The following is a 19190-nucleotide window of genomic DNA, read 5'->3' on the forward strand; positions in this document are numbered from 1 at the left end:
CTCCCATATACTGCACATTATCATGATACAGAATATCTTCTCCTAACAAGTGAGAGGAGCTCCTCGTCCGCTGTACGTGGTGTTTAGGTGCCCTAAGTTGTGAGTGAAACCCTGCACAGAGGAGGCCTCGTGTTGGTTCCGCTCCACAGCTCGCGTGTTTTATAGAACACAGACTGAGCGTGCAGAGGAAGAGGCAGCTCCTGCCGTCGCCTCAGCTGACCAGAGCAAGGGGCTGTCTCACTTCTCTGCCTCCCAGGAAAACCTGAGGCCTTTTTGGGCGCAGCCCCCACACGAGAGGTATCACTGAAGGGTTTTACAGCAGTGCGGGGGCTGCCGCGCGAGGCAGAGGAGGCAGCACCAACGGGACAGGCCACGTCCGGCCGCGGCACCGGCCTCCGGGACGCGGCACCTCCCTGGCTGCAGCCTCCTCTAGCGGGAGGGAATCGGCTGGACAGGGACACAGGGATCCCGCGGGGCATTGCAGGTGCTTAAATATAAAAGTGAGGCCCTCACAAGACTTAACCACGAGTTTCATCTAAGCAACAGCTGCTCTGCATTGAGCTGGGCCCCGGCTATTTCCAGAAACGAGGGGGAGGCAAGGTTGGAACAAGGCCTTACCATAATCACCTATTTTTAAAAGTTAGAGGGTTTTTCTTTAGCTGCATTAGAGTGTTCTTGCTACTGTTTCTTCTCAATTAAAGGCACTTCTAAGGCTACTATAATACCATTATCTACAGTAAATGTTTTAAGGTTAACAGTGCATTGTCCTGAAGTTGATTCCTATGACCTAAAGGCAAGTTCCTGACAAAGAGCGTGAATGTGACTAACTGCAAGTGGATACATCCAGGGAGAGGAAGGAGGGAGAACGAAAACCCTAGGGATGCACACACTGCATCAACATGTTTGTAGAGTGGAGTGGTAATCAAGTCACAGAAAATTAGTATGTACGAATGCATATATGTACTCTTCCTGAAAAGATAACCTGATAAAATAGTTCCCAGATTTCTTCTGTCAATCTGTGTCTGCTACACCTAAGTCTACTTCAATTTGCTAACCTGACATGAGATGCACTTCAGTCACAATCTGAGGAAACAGTTATTCCAAACACAGCCCTCACTAATGACCACACCAAGCTTTCCTTTCAGTTAGCAAATGAAATGCTCCATGCCACAGAATGAGCCAAACCGAGAATATATAAAAGGATTTAAGGACCAGAAACCAAACAAGACGTGTAGATTAGAAGTACTGAAGACAAAATTGTGCGAATTTGAAGCATGATTCGCTTTGCTTTTAAATATTTGTGCAAAACTTACGTAATATTCGTATATAAAATTATTACAGCTTCCAATGCCGCATTTAGCAGTGTTAACTTAGAAAAGACAAATGATCTGCTCTATTCTCCCCAAACCTTTAAAGCCTCACATTGTCTTAGTCCTCGTTTGCAAGTGTCTCAGTGGATAGCCAGATTTTGGCACCACTTAAAAATTTGCTTAAAGGTGTTCCCAGAATGCTCCGTCTGCACAGGTTCCCTACAGGAGAAAAGGGGAATGAGGAGGAGAGAAAGTCTGGCGCTCCAGAAGTGTCATTCAAACCATTTGCTCTGAAGTACATCCTGCTCTGATCCAGCTCCGAGCAGTTACCTTGCGAAGAAGCGTTGCTCTTGCACTGTCGAAGATTCCTGTTTAACATGTCCACTTCATCAGCCAGCAAAGAGACTTTATGGAAAGCAGTGATGAAGCCACCATGATTAATCTGGGCCTCGGGAACCCAGCGGAAGTAGCAGAGTTTCCACAGTTTTATTTGTGTTCCAGAGATGTGGGGTAGGATGACGCCATGCAGATCAGCCGGCTTTGCAAACCAGTCTCTGAAGTACTGCTCCATGCTATTGCTCTGACTCTCTGCTTGCTGTAAAAAGTCTGGTTTCAGTTTTAGTATCAAGGAGTTTCTTCTCGGAAGGAACTCCTGCTCACTGATGATGCCATTCTTCAGTGCTGGGGGGGCACCTCGCAAGGTTGAACTGTAGTTTTTCTGCAGAAAACAAATACTGTTAATTTTATGCTCATTATGCTGCAGACTTCCCTGAGATGCATCACCCAGATAAACGATGTGACCTCGAAACACCTCCGAGCTCAGCATCACTGCTGGCATTCAAAAACAAACATGCATGTTTTCTAACTTTCTAAAACAATGAACGATCAGGTCAGTCAGTGTTCAGGAAAAATAGCAGACAACCCACAGAAAAAAAAGGAATGTCGTAACTATTCTATAGATTAATGTAATTATACACAGGGAATGCCATGGAATGCAGCCATCACCTGGTCTTCTGCAACCGAGACTTTTGCATCCACAGACATTCACTTTTGTGGGTATTTTTTAAGCTGAGTAACACTCTTACTGCTGCAATGCGGGTGTAAAGCCCTGCACAGCTGCAAACAGTCCAGCAGAGCCGGGCACAGAGAGGGCGCGCGCAGACGGCCACGGCCACCGCTACCTTGGAGCGCTTGAAGGTCTTGACGGCGCCGTTGTGCACGCACGGCGCGCTCTTGCCGATGTACAACGGGTTGTGGAAGAGCAGGCGGTCCCTGCTTGTAAACTGAAGAGACCAGTCCCAAACACAAGGAAATGTGAGGCCTTTCTCATCACCCAGTTGGATGTTTTTGCTTATGGCAAATTCCTGCAAGAAGTAACATTTATGCGTGTTAAATTAAACAAAATAAGCTTATTCAGAAATCTGAAATACAAAACACTGCAGAGTCACTGAGTGAAAAAGCACAGGAATATAATCTAGAGGCTGCTGCAGATTAAAGCAGCGGAACAACAGGACACTCTGCTGCTAGAAAACAGGGCCGTACTCTGCTTTTCCTTTGTGCAAGGCAGGAGCAGGACTAATGCTGCCTTAGCAGAAATGACTTTCAATTATATTAAATTTTTATTTGATAAGTCTTAAAAGTGCAGAAGTGCAATTCTGAGAATACACTAATGGGGTATTCCGTCAATACTCTATTTCTTTGTAAGCAGTTAGTACCTACATCTAAAAGGAAGGTGTTTAACAAAACTCATTAAAATTTACTTTTAGCAGCCATCATATATTTTTAGAGAGAATTCCAGCAAACTACAGTGTTCGAAAACATCCGAGTGCTTCGTTTTCTTAATATCTTTACATAAGCATTCATTGTGCATTACTTTTGCAAGCTTTCATTTCAGCTAACCTGCAACTAGGTATCTAATGGATTCATTTAATCTACCATGAAAATAATTATATCACATGAAGGGATTTCAAAATTTGCCTGAAACTTGAAATTCTGTTTATTGCCTCTCTCTATTTAGTAAAGTATTTATTTAAAGTAGTCACACTACTTTATTAATTCAAAATACAAAAAGCCGCTTTCTAGAGGCTCACCACCAATCACATCTAACAACAATGCTTTTCTGGGAAAAAATAAAAAATAAAAACTTTCTTCATGAACATTTAGTTATTGTCTATGCAAAGATCATTTGAAAGGGACACTCTGACCACATTCAACTGGGGAGCTGAATGTTTTGACCGAAACTAGTATGACATGTTCATGTTGATAAATACTAAGGAATGTCACTTAGCTTAGACGACGTGAGGCTCCTGTCACTTATTTGACAAGTGACAAGTATTTGACACTCACCGTGCTTTCCTTTACCCGCTGATGTGGACAGTTGAAGAGGAAAGTGCCAAACAAGGAGACACGGGCGCTGTCGTACAGCACGGTCAAGTAGACCTCGGAAAACTCGAAGGCTGCTGGGTACTGCTCGAGCAGCTGCCACACGCAGTCCAGAAACATCAGGAACAAAGGAGACTTGCAAAAGAAACACACAGCTCTTAGACTTCCATCAGCTTTTCCCCAGACAAACCTGTTGATTTTCAGCCAGTTCTCTCATTAGAGTATTTACCTATTCCTACGTAATGCCCCCTAGCAGTGTAACAGTTTGAAGCAGAGTATTCTATTCCATTTTCTTCATTTCATGCAACTGAAATACTCAGTATTTCTGTTAAGCGACTTTCACAAACGACCATGTCAACTGACTCCTAGCATTACCTTTCCACAGGCTTCCCTGTGAGAAGCCAATCACTTTTTCCTGAGCTATTTTCTTAGTCACGTAGCTACAATGAGCTTTGTCAGCTTGTTCCAATTACTCCTTCAATAACCCTTCCTTCCTGCTTGGCCTTATTTTCACAATCTATACACTTCTGGACCCTTGTTGAAATGAATGGAGAGCTTGTGATGCAGCCAAATTATCTTCTTACTACGTGCTCCATCTCTGCCATTTCTGCACTGTTTGGCAGTTGTGTATTGGAATCATAAAGCTCCAGATCCCTGCTTGGAAAAGTTTGGTATATTGGTGTGGGTGTATATAAATTGGGACCTGGCATTCCCCAAATTGGGAGTGAAAGAGAGAGATGCCCTTGGTAAAACAAAATACACATGCCTACCCAAAACACTTCAAAATCCCTTCTAATCTAAAATATGGGCCATGCTAACATTTGTTATTACAGTGTGGGACACTTCCATGTATTACACTGTAGCAATGCCCAGAAATATTTGATTTCACCTGGTGTTTCACCAATCACACATGGGTCCAGAACATAAAGAATTTATCTCTGTCCTTGAAAAAAAAAAAAAAAAAAAAAAAAAAACCCTCATTTTCTCTGACAGTAGCTTCATGAATTTGGAAAGTATGGAAAACACCTTTCAGCTTACACTTCTGTGTGATTAGGTGTTCAGGGTGATATTAATTGCCACATACAAATACAATTCATTTTACCTCTTTGTCAGATCTCTTTAAGTGGTTACACCTATCTAAAAATTGATATCCTGCCATGACCCATTCCTTCTGTATTAAGCTCTGAAATCCAACAATGGTGCGAAAATAGGGATCCAGCATGACTTGAATGAGAGAAGCAGCCAGACAGCTCAGGTCCCGTCCCTCTTCCTCTGAAAAACAAAGAACATAGGGGATATGCATAAATACACTGAATTATATCTCAAAGAACAAAGAAGCAGCAACTCGATTTAGTGTTTTTCTCTCTAATTCTTTTAAAGCACAATAAAGCATAATAAGATATGCTTCCTTTCTAGACCCTCAGATGCTTGAAATATTTGGAAGTGACGGGTTTCATGTATAAAGGTGACAATGTATTTAATCCAAATGTCTTAACTGCTTTATCGCACTAATGCTCAGAGTTCTGGCACACTACAAGTGGTATTACCTTGCAGAACTACGGAGACATGCTTACATTCCATCATATACACGAGCTCAGCAGAATGCTTAAGAAATGATCTAGGCAAGAGAAGAAAGTGATTCCACAATTAATATCAAAGGTTCACTCACTATATGGAAAAAAAATACACCAGTATTTCTCTAATTTATTAAAATAGAGAATTGTTTAATTGCAATTGATTCCCTACTTTTTTAAACTGGTGAAAGATTAACATATCCCATATTAGTAATGGTACCAACCTGATGTACTCCAGCCAGCGAGTATTTTCCAGCGAGGACAGCCACTTCTCTTCTGTTTCTTCAAAAGGCTCTGCAGCAAGGAAAGCAGTAACATTGCAGAGTAATGCCAGATAACTATGCTGGTTAATTCTGAGATCTGTTAGAAATAACCGCTGTGAAAGAACTACAGTCCAACCTACCATTAACACACAGCTGTTTGAGTTTGATATGTGCAGCCTGGATCTCCTGGATACTGGGGAGACACTTGTCCAAATCAGACTTGTAAACATCACTTCTCTGGGGATGGCTTCGGGTTATTGCATTACAAATCCTAATTAAAAAAAAAAAAAGAAAGAATCTGTTAGTTTATTATTGCAGAGGGGAGAAGAAAGAGTCTTTATTCTTTAAAGACTCCGAAGTCCACAACCGCAAACAACCAAAAACATAGTTTCATTAAAAACAAACAAACAAACAAAAAAAAACTCCTAGTTTGAATTTAGGAAATATATTGTTCCTGTACAAAGCTACTGGCTCAAATATTTTTGATATTTGCCAATTACAAAAAAGAAAAATGCAAAGGCTGGATTGTTGAAAGAAGTTATAGATTAAATATCTCACCACTTTTTAATTTTTCACAGTTTTTAGAAAGATTTATCTAAATCTAAATAAACAGAACACATCTGAAATATGCAAGCTAGTAATCTGGCAGAGATTCAAATAAGTCTGAGAGCTCCAGTCTAACAGGTGCAATAAAAGATCTTCAAAAGGTCTCACACAAAAGTGAGCAAGGAAATATCACACTAAAATTACTTAGGCAAAGTTCTAAATAGCTTCATCTTCCATCAAAGACAGTGAATACAAAGCATTCCACAGAAATATCGTATGCAGTGAGGCACTAAATTTATAAAACTGTATTTTTATGATGCACTGGAACATTTAAGAAACAAGTATTATCTCAATTATGGATTATTCTGTGTATCCCACACAATCACCACTTGCTTCATACTGTGTGTCTTGTTAGGGAACTGCTTCACGCGCTTTTTTACCTCTGATCAATCCTCCTTTGCTGCAACACGTCTTTGATGTTGGCCATTCTTACAAGTGCACTTCCATTAGGGTGACTCCAGGACCATGACTTATGTGGGGCGAAAAGCAAAACAAAACAAACAAACAAGAGTTTAGTGCTGTTGTTGTTTTAAATGCTGCCCAAAACTGTGTTAATCTGCACATGAATCTTTAAGATAAATATTGTATGATGACCACGAAGAGGAAGAGAGTAGAGATTACGCTTACCGGCATTCGTCTCCCAATAAAGGAGTAAGAGAATAGCTTAAGGTCTTGATCTGCTAAGGAGGATGGGACCACAAAGTATTCTGGAAGGCTTGGGGAAAAATAAGATACAAAAGGTTACTTTTGCCCTGAGGACTGTAACAGCTTTTCTTGATGTACTGCTGGTTTCCAATGTTATTAATGCACCGGTCCCTAACGTGCTGTTCTATACATCTGCAGCATCTTTTATGGCATTATTGGTGCAGCTCAGTTGTACTTGTTTTGAAAACCACATATATCAGAGGGAAGCAAGGAGGCACGAACACAGCAGATGACAGATTATAAATGTTCCCAGAATATTCATTTCTTATAATGACAACACATGCAGGATTTTCCGGCGCAGGGCTTCTCTGGGCAGTGGCATGCCTAAGAACTGAAGTGCACGAGGTTTTAACAGAGGAGACAGGCACATGCTGGCAGACAGGAAAAGACAGCACCAACACCTTGTTTTTTTTCCCCACTCTTGCCTGCATTGTAGGAAAAACTCACCAAGTAGATATCATGTAGCCTTCATTGACTGAACAAACTCTCCACTCCGATGCACCCGTCCTCTTGATTTCTCTATCCCAATCAGAGTAAGTTTCAAACAAAGGTGTCTGCTGAGCACTGCCGCCGCCGCCACCGCCTCCTGGGTCTACTCCATTCACCTTCTTTGCTGGGAAAAGAAAATTCATCATTGCATATTAAAAAAATAGAAAAAAAAGGAAAAGGAAAAAAGAAAACCAATCTTTTCATCTGCCTAGTTATAAAAGTGAGAAATCAGTATCAAGCTTGACATTACCTATTTTTATATTAAATCAGATCAGTGATTTAATGACAGCCTGGCAATACACAAAAAAGCAAATGCATTTTTCCTGCTATTTCAGAGGAGCAATGCAAAGCAATGTAAAGCTCATATATTGTGTCGCTTGGTAGAAAACAAGCGATCAGGAATAAATATCGTCAGTTACAGGGTTTCTCTCTCTCCAACGTGCCAGAGTTATCCATGCTTTAAAAACACTATTTCTTAACTGCCTTATAAAGCAAATAGAATAGATAATATTTAGTTTCAACAGCTTTTCCTTAGAAATTGTTAATTAGAAACATTATTTGATTAAAGATGTAAAAGGGCAGAAAAAGCTAGTGCATTGATAGCAAATAAACTAAATCAAAACTGTTAGAGAAGGCCTAATGTGTGACAAAAAATGTCCTTCTGTTCTGTGCCGGAGATCAAGCAGCTGCCCTGTCACAGCACAGCAGATGCCTTTTGCTGATCATTCTTTAGGTTCCCAGGAGAACATGAACTGTGCCAAAGGAGATTACATGATTTTCGATACTTGCAAATAAATTTTTAGTTGAAAGCTAAATAAACTGAGACCCACCACTACTCCCTTCCCCACAAGAGCTCAGCAGGTGTCTGTGAAGTCAAAAGTGCTGCTCAGAGAAGACAAGCAACAGGGTTATGGCTCTCCTGCGCCCTTAGGGATTTAATTTATACTTTCTGTATCCATCAGATTCATTTTTCCATTAGTATTCATACTGCTATTTATGTTTTTCAGGGGAAAACTGTATTAAAATCAGAGTTAAGTAGTTGTTCATAATATACAAAGAACTATTTTAATTGCCAGAATATATTGCTACACTTTCACTGTTTAATAGCAGGAAATAAAATTAACAACTCTGTCCTGAGGGAAAATGCTATACGTATATATACACAACAGCAATGTAGGCTCTTTATGGTGCCCAGGAAGCACAGAGACAACAGTTCAACTGTTACTCTTTCAGGGCTAGCAGGGAAGGAGAGCTGTGAAACACAGTGCTGGATTTTGGGGAGCAAAGCCCCACATCTAGGCCACAGGCACCAGAATTCGCTTTACTGTGCAGAAACTTTTCAGTTAATAATAAAGGTTTTCAAGCGCCTTCCTTCAACAGCAGCAGCACAGCAGTACAACCAACTTGTGCAATTCCTGGTCTGCTGCTGCAAATAAACATTTTTTACCCACCTTATGCAACTCCTCTACTAATTTTCTTTTCCATATAGCAAATGGTATTTTAAGGATAGAGTAAGGGCAACTTTGTGACATTTTGCTTACTCTCTACTTTAACACTTCATAGTCTGCAAATTGACTTCCTCCTTAATACTCTGAAAAGCTAAAGAGAAAATATGTGGACCTTAGTAACTGCCCCAGTTTTACCAGGTGAGAAATGCTACATGTGATTATGTGTGCAATGTACCCATTTCTTCTGCATAACTAGAGCAGTCACGTAGGCACCTGCACACAAGATACATTTAGGGGCCAGGGTGAAGCCCTGAACTCCAGTTCCACAACGTTGCAGTTTGTACCAGGCAGATGATGGGTTTCTGGTGCCCGTTGCTGGGCAAGGGCTCGAGCCCCTCTGCGGCCCTTCTGCCCCGGGAGGCCTCTGACACTAGAGCTGCTGGTTGAGCTGTGCACGGGCCGGCTGGCTAAGCAGTGACCTCACAGCACAACACCAGAAACCACGTTGCAAAGGCATCGGTTTGAGGCTTACCTAACTGACAGGGTTCAGTTGGAGACTGGCCTTGAGCAGACAGGGTGTGCTCCAACTCAGCGGGGGTGGTGGAGGTTTTGAGTGGGAAGAACTGCCTAGTAAGCCTCTAGGAAAGAAGGTTTGGAGTCCCAAGCTGCACAAATCCTCCTGCAATACCACCAGAAGAGAAACTTATTCCCACCAGAAGGGCAGGTGAACAAACCTGCCTGATGGGAGATTAGCTAGGTACCTAGAGTACCAATAGAGACATACAGTAGGAGGAGTGAAGCGTGAATTGAGAAATAAGAGTATCCATGCTGACATTGGCAGTTTGGTTTTGCTTCAGACAGGACAGTTGATAGTTTTGATTTTGATAGTTCATGTCCATTACAATGACTGACTTACATCCAAGAACAAGAAGTTGGTGCAGGACAATTTAGTTGGTGCAAAGCCAATTTAATCATCCCTGGAGAAAGCCTCAAATGCTTTCTGCCATTGTTTCTGGCTAGAAGTTCTACTAAAATTACATATTACAAAATAGAAAAAAGTATTTTCCTACTTACCTGGATTATGATATATTTCCCCAACATATTCGAATGCAAAGAGGAGCTGCAGATCAGTTGGCTGAGAATAATGAGCTATTGCAAGGCACACCTAGGAAAGAGACATTTATTATTATTGATGTATATATAAATCATTGCTATCAGTTATGATAGCATGAAATATGCAAAGTTGAATCACTCTTTTGATGGTTTATTTCCTTACTTGATTTGAAAGAAATGAATTATATTTAAACATACTAATATTTGATGAGAGGACATTGCTGTAGTCATAGCAGGTGAGCTCTTCCTCTTCTGCCAGGAACGATTACCAAGTAAGAGCCAAGTGTTTCTAAGAGAGGTCCGAGTGCAGCAGTCATCCCCAAACACGACCCTCTGCACAAGCAGCTACTCCCAAGAGCTGCGAGGCCGCAGGCGCACCCGCAAACAGGCCCGGGGAGCAGGGCACGAAGGAAAAGAGCCGACACGCAGACCACGCAAAGGCACAGCAAAATCGCATTTCTGGTTCGTCTTTTGATAGCTGGGAAACAACAAGTACTTATTAATGCAGCAGGAGAATACAAAAAGGCTATTCTGAGCAGGCACAGAAAGCCCAGTCCAGCACTGCGTCACCGGCAGCCAACAACAGATGCCTGGGAACGAGGGTAAAAACAGAGCTGGCCTGTAGGGAAATTTTACCAGGATATTTTTTAGCAATTCACTGCTCAGTGATGTTCTGAACTGAACCCGTGTCTTTGCATTCAGCAGCTTTTGATGAACACTTCTCCAGTTGGTCCAAGAGGCCTGTGAATGGTGGCTTCCCTTTGCAGAAGCTTTACTGACTGTTCGGCAAAATATCACATTTATCGTAAGTATTGTATTTTTATTACAGTTTCCACTAATTTGCCCTATTTAATCTTACCAGTCTGTAGCATCTCAAAAGTAACTCTCGCAAATGTCTGTTCTTGGAGAAGAAAATACAAGGTTGCTCTTTGAAGATTTCCAGGACCTTTGCCCATCCTGCACCTCCTGAGGTCGCATTCCAGAATTATGCAAGGCATCAGTGCATATAAGAAAAAAGCGAATTGCTTGGCAATAGGGAATAGCTTTTTCCCCAAGCTATTTGAAAATACAAAGCAATTCACGGTGGGAGATGTGAGCATCTAGGATTGAGCGTGCCAGGGAGCACCCGCTACTGCCGCCCAGGAGACCTGGCGCACGGAGCTATCGGCCAGGCTTGCGGAGGGCACCTTGGCCCTGGGCTCCCTGGATTTTGGCCAGGCCCTGGCGGCTCCCGGCGCAGCAGCCGTGGGCTCTGGAGGCTCCGGAACAGCCGGACGCAGCCCCGGGCAGGGCCCGGCACGAGACGTCCTCAGGCGGCAGCGATCAACCTCCGGCACGAGGGACAGCCCTGCTGAACTCCCGTGTTCTGCAAGTCGCAGGACTAGGGGCAAATCAGGAGCTGATTTTTCTACCCATGTGAATTGTTCTAATTTTAGGAGAACCATTGTTATTGTTAATAATGGAAAACACAGCCTGGAATTATATGGTTTTTGCTATTGTCTGTCTTTTCAAATGGGGATATTCATTAATAAATGCAAAAGGTTTGATAAAAAAGAAGCTAATAATAGAAAAATCAAATTCATGGGAAAAAGAGCTTTCAAAGGCGGATTTGAACTGCCACTCTCCAAGTTTGGGGTCTGAATTTAGAGGCTAAGCTTTGCCTTCTTCCTTTATCATTGGCTCCTCCATTCTACTAAACTGTACCTGCTTACTTCTAAAGGACATGTTTAATAAAAATGAGGTTATACTGCAAAAAACTCTGTGTGTTCTGATCCAGGAATTCCACATGCAAAACTTCAACACCTCATTCGGGACTAAGGTATAGCCTAAGGCCATTATTACCCCTAAAAATGTTGCCTTTTCTTTCTCTCCCTTCCCTTCAACTCTCCATGTTTTTTTATACTTGGCAACATGTGGACAAAACTGTTCAGATTCGCTCAGAAAATTTGGACGCGATTTTAAAAAAATATTTTGTGTGTCCAAGAAATTGCTTTCTGTTAATAAAGGAATATTTTTTTCTATTGTTGGAGACATAAAAGGAAGATTTTCATGAGATGCAAAATGAGAACCAATGCTACTGGCAGCACTGTGCCAGGATCTGAGAGCTCCTTTTTGCTGATCTCTGCTCAGAGAAAACTGTGGACTTCTACTAGCTGGAACACAACCTATATGGGACATAACAGAATCTTCACCACACTTTTATTTACCCTGGCTTTTGTTGGGGACATTCATTATTTATAAAACCAGTTAATGGTTGTAGATTAACTTAACAGAACTGAAAATAGTCTTTCACAAACACTCCCCAGCAAAAGATTCCTACCAAGTGCAAAAACATTCTATTGACTTCTCTCCCTCACATTTGCAGTGCAGTTTTTAGAAAAAGAAAAAAAAAAAGAAGAAAAAAAATCCAGCATAGATTTTTAAATTAATATTTATAAGCTGATTTAGAAAGACTGATAATAACTATAATAAAGTAACCAGAAGCCATAAAAATTTTATGACAACTTGTGATTGCACAAATCAAAAACAAAGAACCGTAACAAGAAAACAGCTATTCCCTAACAGCTGGCATCTTCTAACAGACTAATTTGATCTATCAATCACAATCAAACAAAATGGAAATTTGTTTATAACCACGCATTGCCCTTCATTTTTCGACTTAATTTTTCATGAAAGTAACAGAGCTAGACCCAATCTTCATTTACAGGCATCACGGATCACAGCCTTTTACTACACTGAGCAGCTTCCAAGGCTCAAGACGAACTGTAAGACACCAGGAAAATGCTACTGGGCCAATAAATAATGAAAGAGAAAAACACTAAAACTGTTTCTAAAAGGAGCAAAGGAAATCTCTTTCGTGTGCTGGGTTAGGAGGGGTAAGGCATGGGGGTCTGCAAGATTTCAGACACCAAACAGACCCACCGCACCGGCCACCTCACAGGGAAGTCCCCCTAGATGACACCGTGGGCCCTTTGTTTCTGTTACTGAAAACATATTTAGATTTACCTGTTTCTGTCTTACTTTACATTTTAGACAAAGTCTACTAATCCATACATACAAAAAAGTATTAAACACATTCTTGCTTCAGTTTATTTCTCACTAAAGCCACAGAGTGGCTTTATCATCCAAACGTTTCAAAAAGCAAGCAGATCCCACAGCTCTCGGCAGATTAGCTCTATAAGCAGAAAGCTCTTGAACTGGAAGGCAAACTTGTTTTACAGGAAATGTTCTCATATCAAACCAAAAATGTTTAGTATTTTTGCCAATTTATAATTGTCTAAAGCTGAAGACATTTAGGCTCGGTCAAATGAGAGAATAAGCTGCTTGTTGGAAAGTTAGTTCATTTTAAAAAAAAAAAAAAAAGTTAACACAATGGATTTAACTCTTTCATATGCACTAAGGATATTTTCTTGTCTGCATTCCTGAAGCAAGCCCCATCTGGGGAAGATAAACTGATATTCCTTGGGCCAGTCTCCCTCTTTTCCCTCTTTAACAGCAATTTCACCAAGGACAAGAGCTTCAAAGCCAAGGGTTTTTAGGAAGATCTTTTAGAGGCTACAATTAAGTTAGCAAAACCCTTAAGTGATGCCTTTCAGCTGCCTCCTAGGCTGGGCCACTGGTCTTAGGAATTCCCGGGAGGGTCAGCACCTTCCCGCGCTCCTGCAATTCCCCTTCCGAGGGGCAGGTTGCAATGGAAAGTCACAAAGTTATGAGCACACAAGTCCCATGGACTTTTAGCAAGTCTCCCTGCAACAAAAGCTTTCAACTAATAAGAATTTCAGCCCTACCACTCAAAGTTCTCCTGGCTGCCAAGTTCCAAGCCCAAAGGGAAGGAGTTTTTTTTTCTCTTCGAAAATACTCCAATGTCACCTGTAGGTAATACTTAAATTGGTCTGTGAGGATGAGACCTCATCCTCTCTGGATGAGAGGAAATAGTACAAGGAAATTTATTTCAGTTTCTCCAGTTCATATCAGAAACCTTCTTTGCACGTGCACGTGCTTGAATTTTAAGCACAGTGTTTTTCCTAACACATAAGACAATTATTAAAATACTATTTGTACTTTTTAAAAATACCTTAAAGTGAGTTTAATTTTGAGTTTAAGCTTTTTGTACCCCCTCTACTTTCACTCCAAACTGTAAAATGCCATCTCCTGCATTCCCCATGTCTTGAGAGATCAGCAATTCTACAATCTGTACAAGCAATTACAACAAGTAATGCAGGAGTTTGGGAAGTGGTGATGGGGATTGAAAAGGTCAGGGTCACTTGTCCAAAACCAAGTTCCACATTTATTCTTCCTAACAAGTGGCTAAGCAGCACTGCACCCCTGGCCAAGTGCAACAGCACGCAGGAAGGCTGCCTTCCACAGGGCAGGAAGCAAGATTTGAGCTAAGTATTTTTTCCTCCTGTTTTGACTACGCATGTGTGTCTGAAACTGAACACACACTTGAGAAAAGAAAAAGAGCTGAGGGAGTGCAAGAAGTAGAAGGACCTAAGAAAACAGAGACAAATTTAGGAATCAGGAGGTTATAGGGTGTGTGCCATGGGTGCTCTGCCAAGTCACATGCATGGCAAGGCCATGTGCTAGTGCCCAGCTATTCAACAGGCCCTAAGATCCACAGCCTCACCGCTCAACGTGTTTTAATTCTGGTTTTGTCAGGTTAATTTAGTTTTATGTAATGGCTAGCAATCAGCAGGAAGCTTCAGTTTAACCTGTTTTTGTGGTTTCTGGATCAGAATTCTTCCTTTTCCTTCACGAGTGTGAAATGCTTCTTCGGGGCTGCCTAAGGAAGCTTTCCCAGCTTCCTCCCCGTGCTTCCCATCCTCTGCTTCCTCCCACACCCAGCTGCCCTTCCTCTCCATGGAGACTCTCCATGCTTCATTTTAGAGACAAAATGGAATCAAACTATTAAATCATTGTCAGTGCAAAGTTTCCATGCCCTTGCTTTATTAACTCTTGTTTGACAATGTCCCTTAACAAAAGCGTGGAAGTGTTTACTGGACTAATTGATGTTGAGACCTTATTTTACTTTTTACAGTATTTTCTCTTTTACAGGCACTGGCTGCAGTTAATGTTGAAAGTAGTTTAACAGAACCCTAATTTTTGTTTTCTTTCCTTTTTTTTTTTTTAAAAAAAAAAAATAAAAAAATAACTTCATGGTAATTTACCCCAAAATATATTCATTGTCCTCAAAGCAGAAATAAAATGAAAGAATTCATCAAATTAAGATGGAGAAAAAGTTACCACCCACATGCATATGGGCATTCAGGTTGGTTTGCTTGAATATAGAGATGTGAGTTAACTACTTCACACTCGGTTCCATCCTTGCACTTACCATCAAAGACACAAAATACTCTCTGATCTAGGAAAGCAGCTCTGTTAGTAAGAGCTGTTCTTCAGTGAATCCCTATTCTGCAAATACAGGTCCTTCCTTAAGAGCAGATTTTGCCCTCTGTCAACCCTGACATACTCATTGGAATGCTGCTAAATATTTCCTTGTACAGTTAAGGAATTTTTCACACACATTCCCCTTGAAGTTTAAGGATCTTTAGTACGTCTTCCTTGCAACTATTACAGATATTTAAAAAGTAATAATTCTCAAAGTTTCATATAGTTTCAAATATATATTACAGAAAGAAGCTGGATACTTAGTTTTGACCCCAAACATGCTTATTTCATGGAATGATACACCCTGTATTAACAGGATAATATTTATTTAAGACAGAAATCTCCCTGTTTTGGTTTGTACAGCTGAGTGTACAGTTGGCCAAAGGAAGTTATTTATGATTTATAAAGGACTAACATGCAGTTTTCTTGCTGCACAGAACAGGGACTCAAATGCTCCCTGAAACATCATTTTCCCTTCTGCTTATTTTAAAACAAGTGAAAAAAACTTCCTTTAAAAGCATCTTTGAGTCTAAATACCTCAGACAATTTTATTCAAATGAAAGTCCTCCCAACTCCCTGATTACAACAGAAATACCGAGTTCTGCATTTTCTCAACCCAATAAGCAGTTGGAACCCTGAAAAACCCTCACAATACGCACAATTCTAGACAGGTCTTTTTTTAAAAAAAAAAAAAAAAAAAAAACCACTCAGGAGGTCTTCACATCTAGTCCAAAAGTGAGCATGCAAATTTGTGAGTGAAAATAGAGAACGGTTTTGATTTTTCTAGAAGAAGAGACGGGAGGCTGAACCCCCAATTCAAAAGGAGAGAGGAAAAGCTGTAGAGGGCACAGAGGAGGGATCCAGGATGACTGTGTTTCCAACCCACACCACGTGCAGAGAGGCTGCAGGAGCTGGACATGTTTAATTGTGGAGGATGGGGCCGAAGGGCGAGCTCGCGCTGCCTACGGCTCCCTGCAAAGCAGTTACAAAGCCCCCACTCGCCAGGTGACTAACAGGCAGCACCAAGCACTAGGGAACGCAGTATCAGAAGGGTTAATGAGCTGCTGGGTTTGGGCTCTCTCCTGCCCTCCCCAGGCTAATTACTCTTCCTAGCTGTGACAGCCAGTTAGAAACAGTTGCTATAAAGATACTGCAGACAGACGGAGTTGGAGGCTGCTCCAGGGAGATCTCAGAGAAGCTGTGAAAGTGGAATTGCCTGCTGAAAGACTGCCAAACATGAAAGGTTAGAGACAGTGAAGGCAGCAGGCACAGAGGAATCTAGAAAAGGAAAGAGGAGTCAGCTTTAACTCCAGGTTTCTGCCCACAGATCTCAGGGAGAAGGCGGCCTCCAGAAAGTGGAGAAAATGAGCTAGGGATCATGCAGGTGAGCACAAAAAGACTTAGGGCTGGGCAGACAGTGCTTTGAATTTATTGGGCTGAGCTCAAACTTTTTATTGTACAGAGGAACCTCCGGCTCTGTGAGCAAACTGGGCCATTTGGAAAGCAGGGCTAGGCCATGCCTGACCAACGCGGGTGCCGCCAAGGTCAGGGCATCGTGTGCCTGCACGGGCATCTTCACCCTCTCTTCCCCAAGCTAAGGAGCCTACAGGGTGAGTCAAGTCATGACCAGGAGCCAGACCTGACTCGCAGAAACCTCCCCGGACTGTGCTAGGTCAAACAACACTGTATGACCTTCAGCCTTGGGAGAAGGTCCATGAAAAGACCAAACTAGAGAAGGAATGAAATTTCTAGGAGTGTACAGAGAGAAATTCCTCGTATTCAAAAGGCATGCTAGCTTATTCCTATAATACTGAGAGAACAGGGTAGGAGTTTATGCTGCTTGTTAGACAAACAGGCAGTACTTTTCTGGCCAAGAAACTCTTAAGTATTAAAAAAAATAAAGAGGCGAAATTTTTATCTGTTACAGTTTGGGTGTGGGCTCCCAAATTCCTTGATATTTGCCTGAAGAAAATGTACTTTTCTATGAAAGTGTTCAAAGAAAGTAGAATTCTATCCAAGTTCACATGAATAGCCTTGAACTTGCCTTTTCTCAGTCTTAAAACAAATCAGTAACTAAAAGCTAGTCAGATAATTGACTATGCAAAGATTCTAAGAAATATGTGCAACATAGACACTTTACCTACAGGTAAACTAAGGTTACGACCTTCAGAAAAATGCAAACACCAAACATACTACGCACTGAAACGTGCACCTATTGCACACACATGTATGTGTCAGGTACACCTATACAAGTCCCAGTGTGTGTGTAGCACCTGTGCAATCTCCTCCACAGCTGCACTACAGCATTTTGATTCCTGTTCTCTTAAAGACTTTAAGTACAAGAGATATGATACAAGAAGTGCATGCTTATTTTATCCATGAACAATACAACATACAAACATTTATCTAGTCATTTTAACTCTAAAAATCTAGGTGTTCTCCTATAACAATGCATAGGATTAGTTTTATTTTTTTTGCCCCTATATCTCTATAAAAACATAAAGCAAAAGTTCCTTATTAGCACAGCTCATTACTACAATGAAGAACTACCAAAGAAAGAACTACCTTTTTTGCACTTTCAGGACCTGCCTCATCAAAGCGAAATCTGACAATACGGAAGTCTTTGCAATAAATGATTAATTCTGTTGGATTAAATTTAAGTTTTTGATTGGGACCAAGGACCTTCTGCTTCCTCTTGGTGTCATTCACTGTAAAAGAAAAGACAGAATTATTGGACTAAGTATACAACACACCACAGATTTAAAAAAACTGCAGGTGGTAGCACTTTTCTTAGTAAATAATACAGCTAATATAATAGTATATATCAGCTACTTGAATTAGTTAGACATTGAATCAGTCTTCTTTCAAACAAGTAGCTTAATTACTGACTCCTATATGCCTGGATTATTTCTATCCATCACCAACTTTAAAAACAAGGAGTAAGACTTGCAGCTTTGTCAAAGTTTCCACTGAATTCCTGTTCGGAAAAGCTTATGCTTTGATTAATTTAGGATAGGTCTACATGTAGAAGAACAAAAACTAATCTGCCCAAGCATGTGGGCAGGAAATGCTCTCCTCTGCCTCCAAGGAGTTTCAAATAGTAACGGAGAAGCTAAACAGACAGGAGCCACTTTTTACCCTTCTTGTAACTTTTAATATTTTTGGCCTAACTTCATCAAATTCGTCAGTGAAGGGGAAAAAAGGAAGATGAAGTTAACACACAAGTGCACACAACTCTGCACAACCTAACAGTCTACAGCTATGGACTGAGTGATTTTAAAGCCTGTCATCATATTTAACAATTTTGGCCTTACCTGTGACAATCTGCTCAATGCCTGTTAGCGGGACATCATGTTCACCAAGGAGAAGGTTTTTATAATGGAATTTCTGGAACACATGAATGCATAGTCAAAAGCTGTAGTTCTGTAGCTCTCAGACGAAAGATATTAGCACAGCTTTGAAGAATGATAAAAATCAGGCATGTCCAGGCTTTTCTGCACAGTCCTACCTACTCCCAGCTATTGGGAGGTAGCAACAACAGCTCCCTGGGGTTGGTGAACACATGCAAAGCAGTTTAGAAACCCCAGTGCAGTATGCAGAAATGAATTACTACTTGCACTGAATTTGCTACACTTTAGATTGTATCGAATTTCTAACAGCAATCTGAAATATACATCTCCAACCACTATTAATATAGCTATAGAATGAAAAGCGTGAACTTTTCTCAGGGAAATCTCATTCAGAATGTCAGACAGAACTGAATAGATTAAATATGAAAGTTTGCTCCTCAGTCCTACTACAGGCCCCCAAGTCCAGATGACTCAGTGTTCTGAATCCATCTTAGGCACAATATACTGCAGGTGGTCACTTACTGCCTTTATTCGTACAGAATGAAGAGCTAAATCTCAACTG

The 19190-nt window shown here is 41.1% G+C and overlaps 1 protein-coding gene across 2 annotated transcripts in view; it reads right to left on the bottom strand.

Annotated features, from left to right (window-relative positions):
* Positions 1 to 662: 662 nt before the first annotated feature.
* The window catches only part of MTMR10 (myotubularin related protein 10), a 32195-nt gene continuing 13667 nt past the window's right edge, over positions 663 to 19190 (bottom strand). For both annotated transcript variants that reach the window (XM_088520099.1, XM_088520103.1), the window contains exons 4-16: positions 18593 to 18665; positions 17844 to 17986; positions 9852 to 9942; positions 7288 to 7453; positions 6763 to 6850; positions 6516 to 6604; positions 5670 to 5800; positions 5491 to 5560; positions 5240 to 5310; positions 4795 to 4964; positions 3657 to 3827; positions 2492 to 2674; positions 663 to 2028 (exon numbers count right to left, since the gene is read on the bottom strand). In XM_088520099.1, the coding sequence (XP_088376225.1) occupies positions 1429 to 2028; positions 2492 to 2674; positions 3657 to 3827; positions 4795 to 4964; positions 5240 to 5310; positions 5491 to 5560; positions 5670 to 5800; positions 6516 to 6604; positions 6763 to 6850; positions 7288 to 7453; positions 9852 to 9942; positions 17844 to 17986; positions 18593 to 18665 (2046 nt within the window). In that variant the 3' untranslated portion in view covers positions 663 to 1428. The remainder of the gene's footprint in view (positions 2029 to 2491; positions 2675 to 3656; positions 3828 to 4794; positions 4965 to 5239; positions 5311 to 5490; positions 5561 to 5669; positions 5801 to 6515; positions 6605 to 6762; positions 6851 to 7287; positions 7454 to 9851; positions 9943 to 17843; positions 17987 to 18592; positions 18666 to 19190) is intronic.

Source organism: Tinamus guttatus, unplaced genomic scaffold, assembly GCF_059628265.1.
Source record: "Tinamus guttatus ecotype Peru unplaced genomic scaffold, ASM5962826v1 Tinamus_guttatus_pri_ptg000004l, whole genome shotgun sequence".
Lineage (NCBI taxonomy): Eukaryota > Metazoa > Chordata > Aves > Tinamiformes > Tinamidae > Tinamus > Tinamus guttatus.